Source organism: Sinocyclocheilus grahami, unplaced genomic scaffold (assembly GCF_001515645.1).
Source record: "Sinocyclocheilus grahami isolate Dianchi unplaced genomic scaffold, SAMN03320097.WGS_v1.1 scaffold698.1, whole genome shotgun sequence".
Taxonomy (NCBI): Eukaryota; Metazoa; Chordata; class Actinopteri; order Cypriniformes; family Cyprinidae; genus Sinocyclocheilus; species Sinocyclocheilus grahami.
This window is the reverse complement of record NW_015505877.1, coordinates 393,270-411,826: the sequence shown is the minus strand read 5'-3', so window position 1 is coordinate 411,826 and position 18,557 is coordinate 393,270. Positions and strand designations below refer to the sequence as shown.

The 18,557-nt window shown below is 39.6% G+C and overlaps 1 protein-coding gene across 2 annotated transcripts in view; it reads right to left on the bottom strand.

The window, feature by feature from the left end:
- Positions 1 to 18,557, bottom strand: part of dlk2 (delta-like 2 homolog (Drosophila)) — a 42,223-nt gene that overhangs the window by 19,554 nt on the left and 4,112 nt on the right. The window contains exon 1 of one of the 2 annotated variants that reach the window (XM_016243731.1): positions 1,677 to 1,841. The exons of the other annotated variant lie outside the window; for it this stretch is intronic. Within the exon in view, the coding sequence (XP_016099217.1) occupies positions 1,677 to 1,772 (96 nt within the window). The 5' untranslated portion in view covers positions 1,773 to 1,841. Of the gene's footprint in view, positions 1 to 1,676; positions 1,842 to 18,557 lie in introns of those variants that run through there. 2 annotated transcript variants of the gene reach the window in all.

Genomic DNA, 18,557 nt, shown 5'->3' with positions numbered 1-18,557 from the left:
GTGTTACACCTAATGTTGTTAAATGAAGGTTTATTGCATTATTTCAGTTTCACGTGTGTTACCGTGATAGTGTTTAGCGTTTGTGTGAATGACACTGCGCACCTTCTATATATGTTACTATTTAAAAGCTGCTTGTCATAGGCTTTGGTTCATTGTGTGACTTTCTCATCATCTCCTGCATTTGGTGATTATCAGTGTATTACAAAAGGTACAAAACAGATTTCAGTACTTCAATAGGTTGGTATATTAACATTACATCAGTTAATGAAATTACGGTATTTAACTGTAAATTGAAGTTAAAACCGTAAAACCTAAAACGCTGCTACCGTATTTTTTACGGTAAAATTCCGGTAACCACACCTGCCGGTTTTTTACCGTAAATTTTACGGATTTTTTTTTACAGTGTATCATAAAAGCTGTATGCAATATTACAGTCAAAAAGGCAGATTTGTGAGGAACTGACTGACGTTCAATTCATTATTCACTTCCACTCCAACAAAACTCTTACATTTTTGACTACAAAGCCAGCCAGATTCGAAATGATACATTAATGGAGTGCTTTTGCAATGGGAATGAATTTGGGAAAAGCTTTGTAGGGAAAGCAGAGTATAGCATGTTACAGTAGTCTCAATGATTCAACATCACTGATCCCAAAAAAACAATTGTTCTTGTGCGTTTTGTAACCGGACACAACACAGCAGTTCAACTTAATGGGATACTATTGGGAATACATGGAGAATGAGACTTGAGAGCTGTAGCGAAGGGCACGATCTGATGTTTTATGGTATCATTCTGGAGCTTGACACTATAAATGGTCATCGAGTGGGAAGAGGCAGCATAAAGATTCTTCAGCATTTCTTCCGTAGTGTTTTTAATGGAAATAATAACATAGTAACTTATTTTATCTAAAATGTGCACTCACAGTGTAAGTTCAACAGCATTTTATATTGTGGCTCATCAAATCAGAAATTAGAGTAAAAACTATTCATTTTGCCAGTCTTTTCCTCCTAGGAAAACATATATCTACTCTGAGGAAAACTTCTCAGATGCTGTATATTAATAAAGCACATTTTAGAAAATGTAAATGTACACGCTTTCAGATTTTGTGCTTATGCTGTACGAGACACTTCTCTAAAAAGGATATAAGCAATAAAGAATTAGTGACAGACTTCAGAACTTGGATGTACACTGAAGCACAAAATACACTTACATACAAAAATCTCAAAGCAACGTACAAAAATCTGAGCATATGTACTTAAAAGTCCATTATTTACCAGGAAGCTTCCATGGAAACTTAATTGGCACGTGGTTCCTTTACCCAGAATCTACCTCCGAATAACAGTACATCTGTATTCCCACACCATTTCAATCTCAAATGGTGTGAACAAACACTTTCCTGCTGTTGTGTAAATAGTCCGATTATAATTCACAAGTTTAAGAGCCGGAGTGTGACCAGAGTGTATTTCTGAAAATCTGGTATAGCCTTTTACAGAAATGCCTCCTTAAATTACAACACAAGATAATCTTTTTATTTTTTATTTTTTTATTTTTATTTTTTTTTAAAGTTACAGAGTTCAGAAGGTGCTGCACAACCAAGCTCTTTGAAATGGCATTATTTTAAATGCTACAGAGCAATTTAACTCTACTTAACGATGAAAAAAGATAAACACACTTACTGACAAATAGACGTGACACACCTGAGCTGTTGGTGGCCCCTCCAGCAGAGTGTTGCAAACTAATAAAGTGGGACTCACATATCGCACATACACCATTAGGAAGTAACGTAAAAGAAAATCGAGCACGACTTCACTATTCAGTCTCGTATATATGCACACCCTCAAGATCAGCCCGCTGGTGAGACACGTTTTGTTGATAGAAATGCTTGTTTGTAGAAGCAGACAAGGTTCCACCTCCTCACTCAACAAGCCAACCTGCTCAAGGACTGGCTCTTAAAGAGACAGGCTTCCCTTAATACCACCATCTCACACAGCTCAAAGAACAATCTATCAAGGTAGAGTGAATACAAGATACAGTATAAACATCACATGTTTTTTTGCTTGTTTTTTTCTCAAACCCTCAGCCACGTTTTGGTATTTCACTAATGCATGACAAGTCTTGTTGTTTCAGACCGTCCGTGTAAACATTCTTTTGCACAGATGGACACATCTGATTGAGAGTGCATTGTACACATTTTGCCGTCTTGTTAGAAGCGCCGTCTGGCAGAAACTCTTGCGAATGCTGTAGCGGTAATGGAAGGCTTTTTGCTGTTGCTGTAGCGACAGACAAGGCTCCTGATGTTGGGGGCTGATGAGCCCACACGTTCCTCTGCAGGCGATAGTGTGGAGAGGATCAGTTTTCAGCAGATTATCTCAACAACATCAGGCCTGTGGAGCATTTGAAAACAGGCATCTACATGTCCACACCACTGTGATGGGAGACGGCACACGCTCGTATATATGCACACACTCACTCGCTGCCATACAAATATATTACAATAAATGAGGGCGTATGTAAAGACAGACATGTAGCAACTGTCTCTCGGCTGGTGTTTTCTCTTTAGAAAGCTGAATCACTACTACTATCTTAAGTAGAATGGATACACGAGTTTATCGGGGCTCCTGAGGGCTTATCCTGATAGTCTGTGAAGAACAGATGAATAGGAAAGCACTCAAAGCTCATTTGTTTTGGTTGCTCGCCTCGTGTTTATATTGAGATAATGGCATGCCCATTACTCCAGCCATTCAGCCTCTCGATTTTAAGCTCACATTTGTATGGCTGTCCTGCTGTGGCCTGATTATGGTGTTTGTGCTGAAAAATGGCAGTACAGTAATTAGGGTATTCAAATCTGCTGCTTTACGGCAAGTGCTTTCTGCTCTAGTTTACATCATTATCTACTGCAGTCCCAAAATTACAGCAATTGTGAAAATGGACTTTCATTTGTATATCACACGCAGTATCTGTTTTAGCATGTTCATCTTGCACTCTAAAAAATAAAGGTACCAAAAGGGGTGTTTTGTGATGCCACAGAAGAATGCCAGTGTTTAAACAAGAACACTATTTTTCCTAGTGTGAAGCATATTTTAAAGGGGTTATATGATGCGATTTCATGTTTTCCGTTGTCTTTGGAGTGTTAAAAGCTGTTCATGCATACAGAAGATCCGTAAAGTCGCAAAGATTAAAGTCTCAAACCCAAAGAGATATTCTTTATAAAAGTGAACGCTCAACCACACCTTCCTAAAATACCTTGTTTAAACACACCTTGTTAGAAGCGCCGTCTGGCAGAAACTCTTGCGAATGCTGTAGCGGTAATGGAAGGCTTTTTGCTGTTGCTGTAGCGACAGACAAGGCTCCTGATGTTGGGGGCTGATGAGCCCACACGTTCCTCTGCAGGCGATAGTGTGGAGAGGATCAGTTTTCAGCAGATTATCTCAACAACATCAGGCCTGTGGAGCATTTGAAAACAGGCATCTACATGTCCACACCACTGTGATGGGAGACGGCACACGCTCGTATATATGCACACACTCACTCGCTGCCATACAAATATATTACAATAAATGAGGGCGTATGTAAAGACAGACATGTAGCAACTGTCTCTCGGCTGGTGTTTTCTCTTTAGAAAGCTGAATCACTACTACTATCTTAAGTAGAATGGATACACGAGTTTATCGGGGCTCCTGAGGGCTTATCCTGATAGTCTGTGAAGAACAGATGAATAGGAAAGCACTCAAAGCTCATTTGTTTTGGTTGCTCGCCTCGTGTTTATATTGAGATAATGGCATGCCCATTACTCCAGCCATTCAGCCTCTCGATTTTAAGCTCACATTTGTATGGCTGTCCTGCTGTGGCCTGATTATGGTGTTTGTGCTGAAAAATGGCAGTACAGTAATTAGGGTATTCAAATCTGCTGCTTTACGGCAAGTGCTTTCTGCTCTAGTTTACATCATTATCTACTGCAGTCCCAAAATTACAGCAATTGTGAAAATGGACTTTCATTTGTATATCACACGCAGTATCTGTTTTAGCATGTTCATCTTGCACTCTAAAAAATAAAGGTACCAAAAGGGGTGTTTTGTGATGCCACAGAAGAATGCCAGTGTTTAAACAAGAACACTATTTTTCCTAGTGTGAAGCATATTTTAAAGGGGTTATATGATGCGATTTCATGTTTTCCGTTGTCTTTGGAGTGTTAAAAGCTGTTCATGCATACAGAAGATCCGTAAAGTCGCAAAGATTAAAGTCTCAAACCCAAAGAGATATTCTTTATAAAAGTGAACGCTCAACCACACCTTCCTAAAATACCTTGTTTAAACACACCCCCACATGTCTACATCACTGTGTGGGAAGATTTGCATTACACCGCCCAAATGTATACGCAAAGAAATTAGGCGTAACTTTTATTCTCGCTGTAGTATTGTTGCCGCCGCCATATTGTGGAGACGCTGTGTGTTTCATTGCGAAAGCCAAACTACTTGGCTCACGGCTAGAAATCAGTGGTTAAGTTGTATTTACAACACTGTTCCGGAACAGTACAACCCAAATATTCGAGTGTGTGCAGTGCATTTTACGGAGGAAAGTTTCTTGAACCTGGTCGGCCAATCACACACCTCGCTTTTCAGAGTGATGAGCTTTGTAAAAATCAACGCGTTTCAGAAAGGCGGGGCATAGAGGAGCAACAATAATGTACAGTATGTGGAAAATGATGTTTTTTGAACCACATAAACACATTGCATTACACCAAATACTGTACATAAAATAATGTTTATTTAGCAACGTCATATGACCCCTTTAATAAATCTAAAGAACTTTTGTACAATGGAAAGGTGTATACATTCCCAAAAACAAAGGTTAGTTTTGATTGGTTGATGGTTCCACGAAGAACGTTTAACATCCATGGAAACTTTCCATTGCACAAAAGGTCCTTTATAGTGGAAAATGGTTCTTCTAATTATTAAAATTTTCTTCACACTAAGAATTTTTTAAAATTAAAACTGCTTGCTCAGGTGAAATGAACAAATTTATGGAGCCCCTAAAGAGACATGGTGATGGTTAAAAAAAATGGAGACAGGAAAACACCTGTACATAAAATAATGTTTATTTAGCAACGTCATATGACCCCTTTAATAAATCTAAAGAACTTTTGTACAATGGAAAGGTGTATACATTCCCAAAAACAAAGGTTAGTTTTGATTGGTTGATGGTTCCACGAAGAACGTTTAACATCCATGGAAACTTTCCATTGCACAAAAGGTCCTTTATAGTGGAAAATGGTTCTTCTAATTATTAAAATTTTCTTCACACTAAGAATTTTTTAAAATTAAAACTGCTTGCTCAGGTGAAATGAACAAATTTATGGAGCCCCTAAAGAGACATGGTGATGGTTAAAAAAAAATGGAGACAGGAAAACACATAATTCAATGCTTTTAAATTCCCCCAAAATATTTTGTGTTAGTTTGCATTGACTTACAAAAGTATGCATTTCTCTCAGAAACTTTGCATTTCCTCACAAAACATTCATGATGGAAAATTATATTTCAGTGCTTTTGTGAACAAATGCAAAGTTTTTCTAGGGGGAACGCAATTTTCCCCCCCCTTTTCATTTTCTTGGGTAGATATTCTTTTTTCTCTTCTTTTCAGTTTTTTTTCTCTTCTGTATTTATTTATTTAGCTTTCATCATGTTATTTTCTAAATACGAAAATATGTATTTACACAGTAAAAGCATTCAGAACAGAATCACAGTTCAAGGTTTCAGGACTCTTCATGACAATTATTTCCCAGAACATTTGCCCTTCTGCCCCTCCTGATTTGTGCTCTCTTTGTTGTTCTGAATTTTCCACATCATACGTCATGTTATCATCTTACTATAAAACTGCCATTGACAAGCAAAAAAATAAATAAACGCCACTGCTTCCTCCTCCATCCCCAACATAAAACACTCCAGAAATCCAAGCTGTTCTTTTTCCTAGTTTTTCCCAGAGTAATCCCAGCACGAGTTAGATGGGAACTTTGATAGTCATGGTTTTTGTTTTGCAAAAAGAAGAGCGAATACAAATCTTGCTCAATTCTAGCACTGATATCAGCATTGTCTAGTGAATTAATTTGCCATAATAAAAGTAATACGTCATACAATTCAAACCATTATGATGGCATCATTACACTAAACACCAGTTTGTGGAACTATGACAATGTGCCCTAAACTGTATTTCACTGTGTTTGTGCCAACAAACACTTGTACTGAATCCCGTCCTCTGACTCATTCGCTATGAAGGCATGAATAGAAGCTAAGTGGGTGTTTAACGTTTAGAGCTTAAAAGCGGAGCAGCTTGAATGATATGTATATTTGTCCTTCCGAGAAAATGGACTCACACACTCAGCCAGTGTTAATGCTGCACCTTTGATATCTGTCCTGTTTGTATATGAAGACTGGATCCACTTTAATATACTAGCATGAAGCAGAGGATAAAAGCATCTTCAAAGGACCATGTTAGATGGGCTTTAACTACAACTCATCCCTGTTACACAGCATCTATCAAAGACAACTCACATTTCAAGCAAAGTGGATGAATATCACAGTATAATCCTGGTTTGTGTGTCCATGGTGGTCACTGTTACTATAGCAACTGAGAGAAGATGCCTTCTGTACGTAGACAGTAGAGTGAGATTAACTAATGTAATAGATTGCCTGCTGGAGCTTCCTTTCCATTTCCAGCGTATGGGGTTTAGCGCTCTGCATATGGCATGATTCAGATGGAAGTTTCAGTCCATGAAGCAAGAATGTGTTGTGACAAGTAATGCAAATCTATCTATTACTTGATCTTACTACTCTGTACTTGAGTTTTAACGGACTCTGCTCTTATGCTAGACAGCTTAGTGAGTGCCAGAGAAAATAGATTATGGAGTCAGAGTTTTATTAGTAAGTGATGGTATTTATGAACTTCACTTACAACCCAGTGATTTTTCCCCACACCATACAGACCAGTAATATATCTGCCTGCAAATGTGAGACTGAGATGCTGTATAAGGCTACATGTGAAAAATACAATTCAAGCCAACAAACCGAAAACTTGCATTGGCACAGGCACTGGGGGCTTATTCTGGTTAGCTCAACTAATTAATTTAGAAATTTAACAGGAATAAGTGACCTCATTACGCAAACAAAATAAGAATTTCAATCAACCGTTAGAAAATGAGCACTTTTAAGACTTTAAATGAGCCTCGGTAACTCCTATATAATATCTTCAGGGCTTAAGTGCATTAAAAAAGTTATTTAGGAACACATTCCCGCATGAATGTTTTTCACCTACCCTCTTCTTATAGCCTGAGCCTGGTGCTCCTTCCTCTGTGAATTTCAGGGTGAGTTCAGATCCACTGAGTGGCTCCCTGTGTTGATCTTACTGTGGTGTTGTTGTCTGCCTATGAGATGTGAACCCCCTGTCCTCAGCTAGTGTATGCTGGGCATCTGTCTTTGAAGTTATTTTGGCATGTGTCTCAGTTGCAGACAGCATGAAGAAGGGGCTGCTTGACCTTCCCTTCACCCTAAACCTCCCTCTCGGATGGAGAACAAGGAGGTGCACGCGTCCACGCACTTCATAGCCTCTCACCCTGCCCTGCAGCTCTGACTCATGGGGCTGCTTATACACCTGAGGACTTTACTTTAGGCAGAGCAACAGGCGCACATTCCTACTCTGTCACCAAGCACGTTGTCCCATCGTCGAATTGAAGCGGTGTTAAATTAACCCCTTGATAAGATAGCCTCTGCTCCACTTAGGCAACCTAGAGGGTTATTTTTACTCTGAGAGTTACATGAGAATTTGAAAGATAAGGTTTCTAATTCATATTGTAGATGTAGCGAACCCTTTTCCTTCCTGGGACTTTGAGCATATCCTTACTTGTCATCCTGCACAGGTCAGATTCAATCTTGACTGTTTCCTGAGCAACTTAATGTTATTCCTGAAGTCCATAAATTGAGAAATTGATATTCCACTCTAGGGGTACTGTAGTTGTCTTATACCATCCAGAGTCCAGCTTAATCTTTTATAGTCCCTTGGTGCTGCAAGGTACTGTATTTCCAGCACCGCTTCAAGGTAAAGTGTTCAATTTATGAAAGACTCAATTTATGAAATGGAAGCGAGCTTGGCACTTAATTTCTAATCTCGAAGGCTTCTTTGTGAGGCAAGGGCAATCCACAGTGAGAGGTTCTCTGGTCTTGGCATCCAGGATCATTTTTTATTATCAAGACCCAAGGTTTCAGAGCCCGAACAGGGGTGTCCAATTCTTCTCCTGGAGGGCCACTATCCAGCAGACCTTAGCTCTAACCCTATTCAAACACACCTGAACTAGTCTAATCAAGGTCATCATGATGACTAGAAACTTTCAGGCAGTTGCTGGAAAAGTTGGAAAGTAGCACTCCAAGAGCAGGGTAGGATACCCCTGTGCTAAGTAACAAACGGTTTAAAGTTTTCCTTCACACTTTAAAGATATTTGTTATGTAAGAAGATCCTGCACAGATCATTAGCACCCTTCCTCCACTGTGTAACACGCTTGCGGTGAGAATTATCGTTCCATAGTTGGGATGCTCTGCTCCTGTCGATCATTTCTGGATAGGGATTAGTGCACTTACTGTACCATGGTCAGACTACTTCTCATGTCTGCATCATGATAGGACCATGGCCCAAGGAACGTAGCCCCATTGTTGTAAACTAATCTTGGAGTTCATTGTTACAGTACATTAACTGGTGGCTGAGAGGCAAGTTGGGAAATTGTGTGGCATCGAAAGAGGGTGGCTTGGGCTAATTTTGACCAGGATGGGTAGTGACTCTGAAATAGCTGGTGGTTGAGAGGTTGCACATTTTGGTGTACTGCAGCTGTGGGATGCCTTCTTTTCTAACTGCTGGTAATCTGTACACAATGCATGGTTGAGAGTGATCCATCAGGAGGCTAAGACCTTGATGGCTTTAGTATTGAATGACACTCAGATATGGTACGGAGGTGCTTCTCTAGCCACCTGGCACAAAATGCATGCCTGTTTATGCTAGGATGAGAATGGAGATGAATGGTCTGCACAAAGAACGACACGCATTCCACACTAGCGGCAGCCTTGACCCCGAAGCAGCTGAGGCTAGAGAAGAAATCAAAGGCCAGCGGGCATTTGAAACCTTTAAGTCCATAGATGACAAGAATACACACACCCTTTTTTGTGGCCTGTTTTGTAGGAGCCCAGCCCTTTCATGCTGTTTTTCCTAAATTCAGATGGCCTCCAAGCATGCAAAGCATTGTAATTTAGCATGTGATGCTCTCCTTAAAGGGGTCTTTTTATTTAACTATTGGTAAATGAAAAGCGAGACAAACAGAGCCTGTTTACAAGATACTTAGATAGTGGTCAGCCTAGAAGCATTAGAGTTTCCACCTGATAAATGCATCTGCCGTGATACTTGCATTCAGATTTCGTCATGACACTCCCCACTTATTTCGTCATACTGTCTGTACATTACTTTTGCAGGAGCACTGAGTGTGCATGCAAATACTATTAAATAAACTCATGCTCGGCTTATAAGCAAGTAGCAAAAGAAGCAAATAAGAAGAATAGAGGGAGGCAGCTGTGATTTATTTCATAATCTGTGTGTTTTGGTACAATGTAACAAAGTTTCATCTGCTTGTTTTGGTGGGCTTTCTAACAATGCATCCCAGAATGGCCACATGTTTTCGGTGAGTGGGCGACACGTAGGCAGCACATTCTGGTCGGATGAGTATTTACACTACACAGCATGTGGTTACATGCATTTTTGACTACCTCCATAGTCCATATATGGTTTTAGAGATCCGATCACAACATTTTTTAGGTCCCGTTTCCACCTGGTATTAAGGTGTGTTTTAGGTGATCCGTTTACAAGTGGTCAGCCCGAGACGTAGTACTGCAGGGGTGTCCAGTCCTGCTCCTGGAGGGCCACTGTCCTGTAGAGTTTAACTCCAACCCCAATTAAACACGCTTGAACCAGCTAACCAAGGTCTTACTAGGCATACAAGAAACATCCAGGCAGGTATGCCGAGGCAAGTTGGAGCTAAATTCTGCAGAACACTGGCCCTCCAGGACTGCGTTTTGACACCCCTGCAGTACTGTTTCCACCTGCTATTAACATCCGTTTCAAACGTGACCACTTGTATTCAGGTTTCATTGAGACCCTCCCCCTCTTAAGTCCAAAGTATATTTCTTTTGACGCAAATACAGGTGCTTGACACACGTGCACTAGAAAACTTCATCCTTATGCAGGATCTCTCCAAAAGTTATAAACATTAAATATCTTTGTGGTTGTTTAAGCTAATGTTGTGGGGAACTCTTAACCCCCCCCCCCCACAAGAGATGGTTACAGTGTTTTTGTTTGTGGTTTTTCCAAAAAAATTCAAGTTGCATATGTGAGCGTACAAAGTTTGCATAGAAAAATCTGGTTGTATGCTTACAGTGCACGTATACTATGCTGATGATGTACACATACCTTAGTGTACACATAAAAACCGATGTATACTTTGGGCTTTAGAAAAAAATCGTGCCGTGCACATACTAGGGCTGGGTAAAGTTTTATAATAAATTAATCGATTCTCATTTTTATGAAAACGATATCGATTCATAAATCCCAAGAATCGATTAGTTTAGTCGGTCAGATAATAAACGGAACTTTGTAGCGCACCTCCTATCCAATAACATGTAATAAGCTTTATGATTTGTTACTTTTCATATGAAACAAAGTCTCAGATTTCAAATTCTTTCCATTTTATTACAATATTCAAATCTTAAATGCCATTTTGGCGCCGTTTGATGTGGAGTGACAGATCGCTGTAGCGCCTCGGTTAGAAGCGGCAGCGCAAACTGATCATCTCCTCCGCTTTAATAACAGTTACAGCATGAAATAAACATGAATGAACATCCGAAGGTATGTTAAAAGAAAGAGAACAACTTACCGAGATCCGTTTCCTGTCTCATTTAATCACTCAATTGGTGTTTCAATCGCAGAAACACGACAATAGCTTGTAAACAATGTGTCACATAACGTCACATATTCGTTGACCATAAACTCATTTGTCAGCTCGAAAAATTAACTCTAGAGAGGAGCATTTTGTCAAATATGCACTATATAACATTCATTAAATTAAATATTGAAGAAGAGTAAAAACAATTATGTTTGAATAAATCTATCAAGTTTTTGTGAGAACCACCATTTAAATGTTTACATTTAAAAAAAACGAATTGGAGTAGAAATATAATTATGTAATTTAAAGTTAAAGTTAGTATTATAACTAATATTACAAAAACGTTGAGTATAGGCCTAATAAGTGTTTGTATACAAATTTGTATACAGCAAATTTCCATTTTACTCTGGTGATCTTAGGATCTGTTCAATTCAAGCCATTTCTCTCCATACAAAATTGCAAACACATTGCAAATTTGGCTACATTTTTGTAAAAAAAAAAAAATTAGCAAAAAAAAAACGTACATTATCTATAATCAGCAATGCACAGCTCACAAAAGTCACAATGTCAAACCAAGCGCTTTCTATTGGTCAACACAATGAAGTCGCATTACCAGCTGACATGGATGCAAAATCTGTGTGGGGAAATCTTTTGTTTTCATGCGGAATTCCAGATTGCATGGATTACTTTAAATTTCACCAGTTACGATTCACCTTAATATGGTTAATGTGACAGCTTTAATATGACTATTTTGAACAATTTTGTTCTAAATCCTAGTTCAAATGAACTTGTTACACTTTTCCGAGTCAAATAAATCCGTTTACATGGAAGGCAATTTGTTTGCGTGACATGATTTCAAAAAGTATTGTTACATTAAATCAAACAAATTTAAAAAAGTATTCTTCCCATTTGAACAATTTTTTGACTCCCCACTGATAGTTTCCCACAGTTATTTTCCATGTTTGGCAGTGAATAGAGACAGCTTAAATTGATTTGGTGTTAAAGTGTTAAACGAAACTGTTGATATAAGTACAGATAATATATGCACACACCATCTGTCTGCTTTAAATAATTTATAGTCCGATTCTGAGAAGGAGTCTTCAGCATGTAGAGGACTAGATACCGGAGCACCACCATCATTTACAAGCCTTGACTATTACCTCATAGCTCGGTCTCAGACCTTTTCTCACAGAGATGCAGTTGTCAGCCAGTTCACACATCCAGGCCTCTGATGTACCCCAGTATAAATACCCCCTCACCCTCTAGCTATTTTGGAAAAGTGCAAGATTTGGAGGAAAGTCTCACGTGTGTGTTTCTCCCCGTGACACCCAAAGGAGCCTGCGTCACCATTAGACACTTGTAATAACTGGACACCTGATCCCTGACTGCTGAAGGTGGGGGTGAAGATGCCTCGTAAGACATTGTGAATCAATCATACAGACAGAAAAGTGACACCCAAGGGCAGGGTGAAAGTAGGGAGATTTATATATATATATATACACACACATACACACACACACACACACACGCACACGCGCATCCAAATATGCATACTTTCCATGCATAAAACCTCCTTCATATTCATGACATGTGTCATGTCATAATTATGTAGGTGTCATGTCAGTCTTATGCACACCCCTTCAAGTAAAGTGTTACCCTTTCTTACTATATAGTACGAAAATAAATAAATAAAAACACGGTATTTGAAATATTCGTAAAACGGTAGGCAAAAAGTATCTGGATGACCTACTACTGCAAGATTCTGAAGTGTGAATCCAGTGGACACTGTCCTGTCCCAGGAGGCCACGGAAGAGGATTTGTGTAACATTCATACAGATTACATTCATACTATGCACTTTAATACTATAGAGAACATACTTTTTAACAGTAGCAAAATAAGTACGGATTTAAAAAAAATTCTTACTCCACCCAAACCATTTTTAAAAAACATGAAAACCCATTGAAAACCGAGGCATTTGTTGCATCCAGTGGGGAAATAATTACGGATTATGATGACTTCTGTCTTTTTACGCGTTGCATCGCGCCACGTAAACATAAAACCATGTCTGCATTTGTGATTGGAGAAATAACAACAAGCCCTACTCTACACTGCCCAAAAAACTCGCTTTAAATATAAAAAAAAAAAAATAAAAAAAAGTACTTACAATCTGGGAGTCAGAACAGCAGGCATTGTGGTCTACTCTACCAGGATCAGTAAACAGTCCTCCATAAAATGTGCTGCACACATCTGAATATTTGGGTTGAAGTGTTCTGGAACAGTGTTGTAAATACAACTAACCACTGATTTCTAGTCGTGTCCATTTTTGGAAAGCCAAACAAAGTAGTTTCGCTTTCACAATGAAACACAGCGTCACACATGGCGGCCTAGAGTGAGCAGAGGCAGCGGGCTTGAGAACGGCGCGGCCGGCGGATTCGACGAAGGAGGCTTGCAGTAACCACATGTGACGACCCCGGGCTGGACTCCGCTTCGTCCATAGTGAAAGCTGTTCCGGCGATCCACAGCGCAAAGTTGTTGTATTTCCTCAGCTCCAGGCATGACGAAGCGGATATCGTCCTCTTTTGGAAGGCCAAACAAAGTAGTTTCGCTTTCACAACGAAACACACAGCGTCTACACGACATGGCGGCAGCGTCAACAATACTACAGCGAGAATAAAAAAAAAAAAAAAAAGTTACGCCTTCTTTCTTTGCGTGAAAATTTGGGCGGCGTTATGCAAATCTTCCCAGATCGTGACGTAGGTATGTGGGGGCGTGTTAGAACGAGCCGTTTTAGGTAGGCGTAGCTGACTCTTAACTTTTATAAAGAATATATCTTTGGATTGGAGACTTTAGTCTTTGCAACTTTACAGATCTTCTTTATGCACCAAGAGCTTGTAACACTCCAAAGAGAAAGGAAAAATTTTAAATTATATTAATAATTATATGACCACTTTAAATGGAAATTCACTTCATTAGTTGTTAAGAAGACTCAAATACGCTTGCGTGACACGCAAGAACGAACCTCATTGGTTCTTGTTTGTCATGCCAGCACATTTGAGTTTCTTTTACGATGTCATGAACTTGAAGCGTCAAAGTTTTGGGTGAATGGATTCATTTTGGGTTCAATGGAGGAACAGAAATAGAGAGATAGAGATAGATTTTTTTGGTTGAAATAACCTTTTAAGTTATCATTTGTCATTTCTTTCAACCAGTTTCTCTAGCTAGTGGAGTGCCACGACCTGCAGAGTTCAGTTCCAACCCTAATTTTATCCAGCTAATCAATACAGAGTTCTGGCATGAAACTCTAGATGGCGCAGTCCCTAATGACATCATTATCACATGGCACAGCTGATTGGTTCTCTCCTGTATCAGTAGCCAATGAGCTCGCTGCTCATCATTCAAATATATGATTAGTTCTTGCTGTAGCAGTTGCAGCTTGCTTCAGAAACCCTCCACCTTCCCCAGCTCCACCTGTATAGATCTGCTACGAGGTGATTCACATATGCTATTTGGGGATTATTTCATGCATGTTATATTTGCTGCAGCAATATTTCTTACATGCTCACAGCAGCATGTTGTGGATGTATTGGCAGTAGCAAGTCTTGGTACTTGCTCTGCCGCAGCAGCAGCGTTGCAGATCTATTCCGCAGCAGCAGCATAGCAGATCTATTCCGCCAAGACCAAATACATTAACATTGTCATGTACATTACCATGCCAATCCCTCCGAGAGTTGTCATGAAAGAAATGCATTTAGGATTACTTGATTAATACAAACCCAATTCCAAAAAAGTTGGGACACTGTACAAATTGTGAGTAAAAAAGGAATGGAATAATTTACAAATCTCAAACTTATATTTTATTCACAATAGAATATAGATAACATATCAAATGTTGAAAGTGAGACATTTTGAAATGTCATGCCAAATATTGGCTCATTTTGGATTTCATGAGAGCTACACATACTGCATCAATTACAACATCATGGCTGCGTAGACGGATCCGGGTACTGAAATGGCCAGCCTGCAGTCCAGATCTTTCACCCATAGAAAACATTTGGCGCATCATAAAGAGGAAGATGAGACAAAGAAGACCTAAGACAGTTGAGCAACTAGAAGCCTGTATTAGACAAGAATGGGACAACATTCCTTTTCCTAAACTTGAGCAACTTGTCTCCTCAGTCCCCAGACGTTTGCAGACTGTTATAAAAAGAAGAGGGGATGCCACACAGTGGTAAACACGGCCTTGTCCCAACTTTTTTGAGATGTGTTGATGCCATGAAATTTAAAATCAACTTATTTTTCCCTTAAAATTATAAATTTTCTCAGTTTAAACATTTGATATGTCATCGATGTTGTATTCTGAATAAAATATTGAAATTTGAAACTTCCACATCATTGCATTCTGTTTTTATTCACAATTTGTACAGTGTCCCAACTTTTTTGGAATCGGGTTTGTACATGCAAGTGTGTCTGACTGAGGATAGAGCTGAACTCTGCTGGTCATCTCCAGGAATGGAAGTGAATAACCCTCTAATATCTAAGGTAAGTTTTTCTATATTTCAAATGTAGAACTCTATACAGCATATTGGATTCCAACTCAAATCTAAAATCTTGACAATATCACAAACATGTCCACGATTTCACTACATACAATGAGGGAGCATGTGAAAGGAATTTCAACATTTGTGCTATTCTACGATAATATCTAGCCACACATTTCTGTAAAATTTAGCATTTACACTATACATTATAAGCAAGTTTATTTCTTCAAGCTGTACCTGAGCACATGTTATCTTCCCTTGCAAACCTTTTGCCTCCCTAATGCAAACTGGTCTTTGTGTGCTGCTCAGCGGTGGTGAAGGTTGTGAAATGAGGTGCTATTTCAAGTTTGACATGAGGCTCTTGGCCTTTGAAGTCTAAAGTACAAGAAGATTACTTTTATACCGACGCTGTCATCTGTCAACAACCATATATTGAAAGATGAGCAGTGTATCTCTCAGTCCCGCTGACCTGCACAATTTAACAGAGTTTTCCATTAGAGATATTTGGACAGACCAATATCTCAGGCCTTCTAAAATAACACTGATGGCCGTAACAGAGGGACCGGGGTCAGAGCGAGAATGGCAGCTGCAAAGGTCTGGAGTCCCCTGAAAGCGATGGGCATGCTCACCATTGACGTTCTTCAATGCATTGTTCCAAACAAAATGGTTTATGTGGGTATTGTCTTTCCCTATGAAGCTGCACTTGTGCTACAAGCCGTTGGAATGCGAGAATGCTGATGCTCTCTAAGGTCCCTGTCGAGATTGACCTGTCTGTCATTGTTGCTTGTAAAAATAACCACATCATTCTTCAGAAAGCAGCTGCCTACACGACTGCAAGGCGACAATCAACCAAGACGAGGAGGAACAAAATGGAGCAGCTCCCTGATTACTGATGGCTGCTGCCTGATAACAGACAGCTTTGCATAATGAGTGTTAATGAACGTCTGCAGTCTTGTAGCCTAATCAATAACCCCTGCAAGTACTACAAAGAGCCACTGCACTGATTATTTGTATGGGTAAATGAGGAGTTATAAAAGGAAACAGAGATAATAAGCTACTTATGAGGAATTAGTCAAGAGAAATTAAGCATCTGAAGAATTCTTAGCTTATCGGCTTCACTATTGAACCTTGATTGAGATGAATATTCAGACACTAACAAAAAAGTACAGCAGCAGGACTTTTTAAAAAAATAAAAAGATACAATGGAAAAAAAGAAAATTATACTGTTATGCATAAATGGATGCAAATTGTCTTTACCTGCAGACAGTACAGAGTCGTTCACAAGCGGCACACACTATAAAGAGCTGCTTCATTGCTGACAAAACATTTGGAAGTTTTGTTTCCTACAATGAATTGTAGGCAAATTTCCAGCTAATCCAGTGCTCTTTGTTTTCGGTTTAAAAAATTATATCGTTACCAGGGATGGGCAGCATTTCAGATACATGTATTTAAAGGGGTCATATGATGCGATTTCAAGTTTTCCTTTCTCTTTGGAGTGTTACAAGCTGTTCGTGAATAGATCCCTAAAGTTGCAAAGACTAAAGTCTCAAACGCAAAGAGATATTCTTTATAAAAGTTAAGACTGGTCCATGCCCTCCTAAAACGCCTTGTTTAAACACACCCCCAACATGTCTACGTCACGATGTGGGAAGATTTACATAACGCCTCCCAAATATCCACGCAAAGAATGAAGGCGTAATTTTGTTGCTGCCACTGCCGCCATGTTGTGAAGACGCTGTGTGTTTCATTGCGAAAGCAAAAATATTTTGTTTGGCCTTCCAAAAGAGGACACGACTACAAATCAGTGGTTAAGTTGTATTTACAACACTGTTGCAGAACAGTTCAGCTCAAATATTCAGATGTGTGCAGCGCATTTTATGGAGGACTGTTTCCTGAACCTGGGAGAGTGGACTACAATGCCGGCTGTTCTGACAAATAATGCTGACTCACAGCCTGTAAGTACGTTTTCATATATAAAGAATTTGCCACTGATGATTCAAACGCGACAAAGAAAGAAGGCGTAACTTTTATTCTCGCTGTAGTATTGTTGCCACTGCCGCCATGTCGTGAACACTCTGTGTGTTTCGTAGTGAAAGTGAAACTACTTTGTTTGGTCTTCCAAAAGAGGACGATATCCACTTCGTCATGCCTAGAGTGGATCTGTGCTGGTCGCTGAAGGAATACATCAACTTAGTGCTGTGGATCGCCGGATCGGCTTTCACCGTGGACGAAGTGGAGTCCAGCCTGGGGTCGTCACATGTGGTTGCCGCACCTTCGTCGAATCCGCCGGCCGCTCCGTTCTCTGCTTACTCTAGCCCGGCCTTCCGCTCACGCAAGGCCGCCGGGTTTTCCGTTGTGAAAGCGAAATTACTTTGTTTGGTCTTCCAAAAGAGGACATGACTACAAATCAGTGGTTAAGTTGTATTTACAACACTGTTCCAGAACAGATTAACCCAAATATCCAGATGTGTGCAGCACATTTTATGGAGGACTGTCCTGGGAGAGTGGCTGGTAGAGTAGACTACAATGCCGGCTAATGCTGACTCACAGCCTGTAAGTACGTTTTCATATATAAAGAATTTGCCACTGATGATTCAAACGCGAGTTTTGAGCAGTGTAGAGTAGCGCTAGTTGTTTGCCATTTCTCCGATCACAAATGCAGACATGGTTTTAGGTTTACGCAGAGCAATGCAACGCGTAAAAAGACAGTATAAGTCATTATAATCCGTAAATATGTCCCCACTGGATGCAACAAATGCCTCGTTTATAATGGGTTTTAATGTTTTTGTGTCGTCGCTCCGGAACACAGCCTGACAGTACGGTGAGGGGCGTAACATTTCCATCACACGCTTGAGGTATTCGGCCAATCACAACGCACTGGATAGCTGGCCAATCAGAGCACACCTCGCTTTTCAGATCGACGCATTTCAGAAAGGCGGGGCATAGAGGAGAAACAATAACATACATTCTGTAAAAAAAATATATATATATACGTATATATATATATATATATATATATATATATATATATATATATATAAATATATACATATAC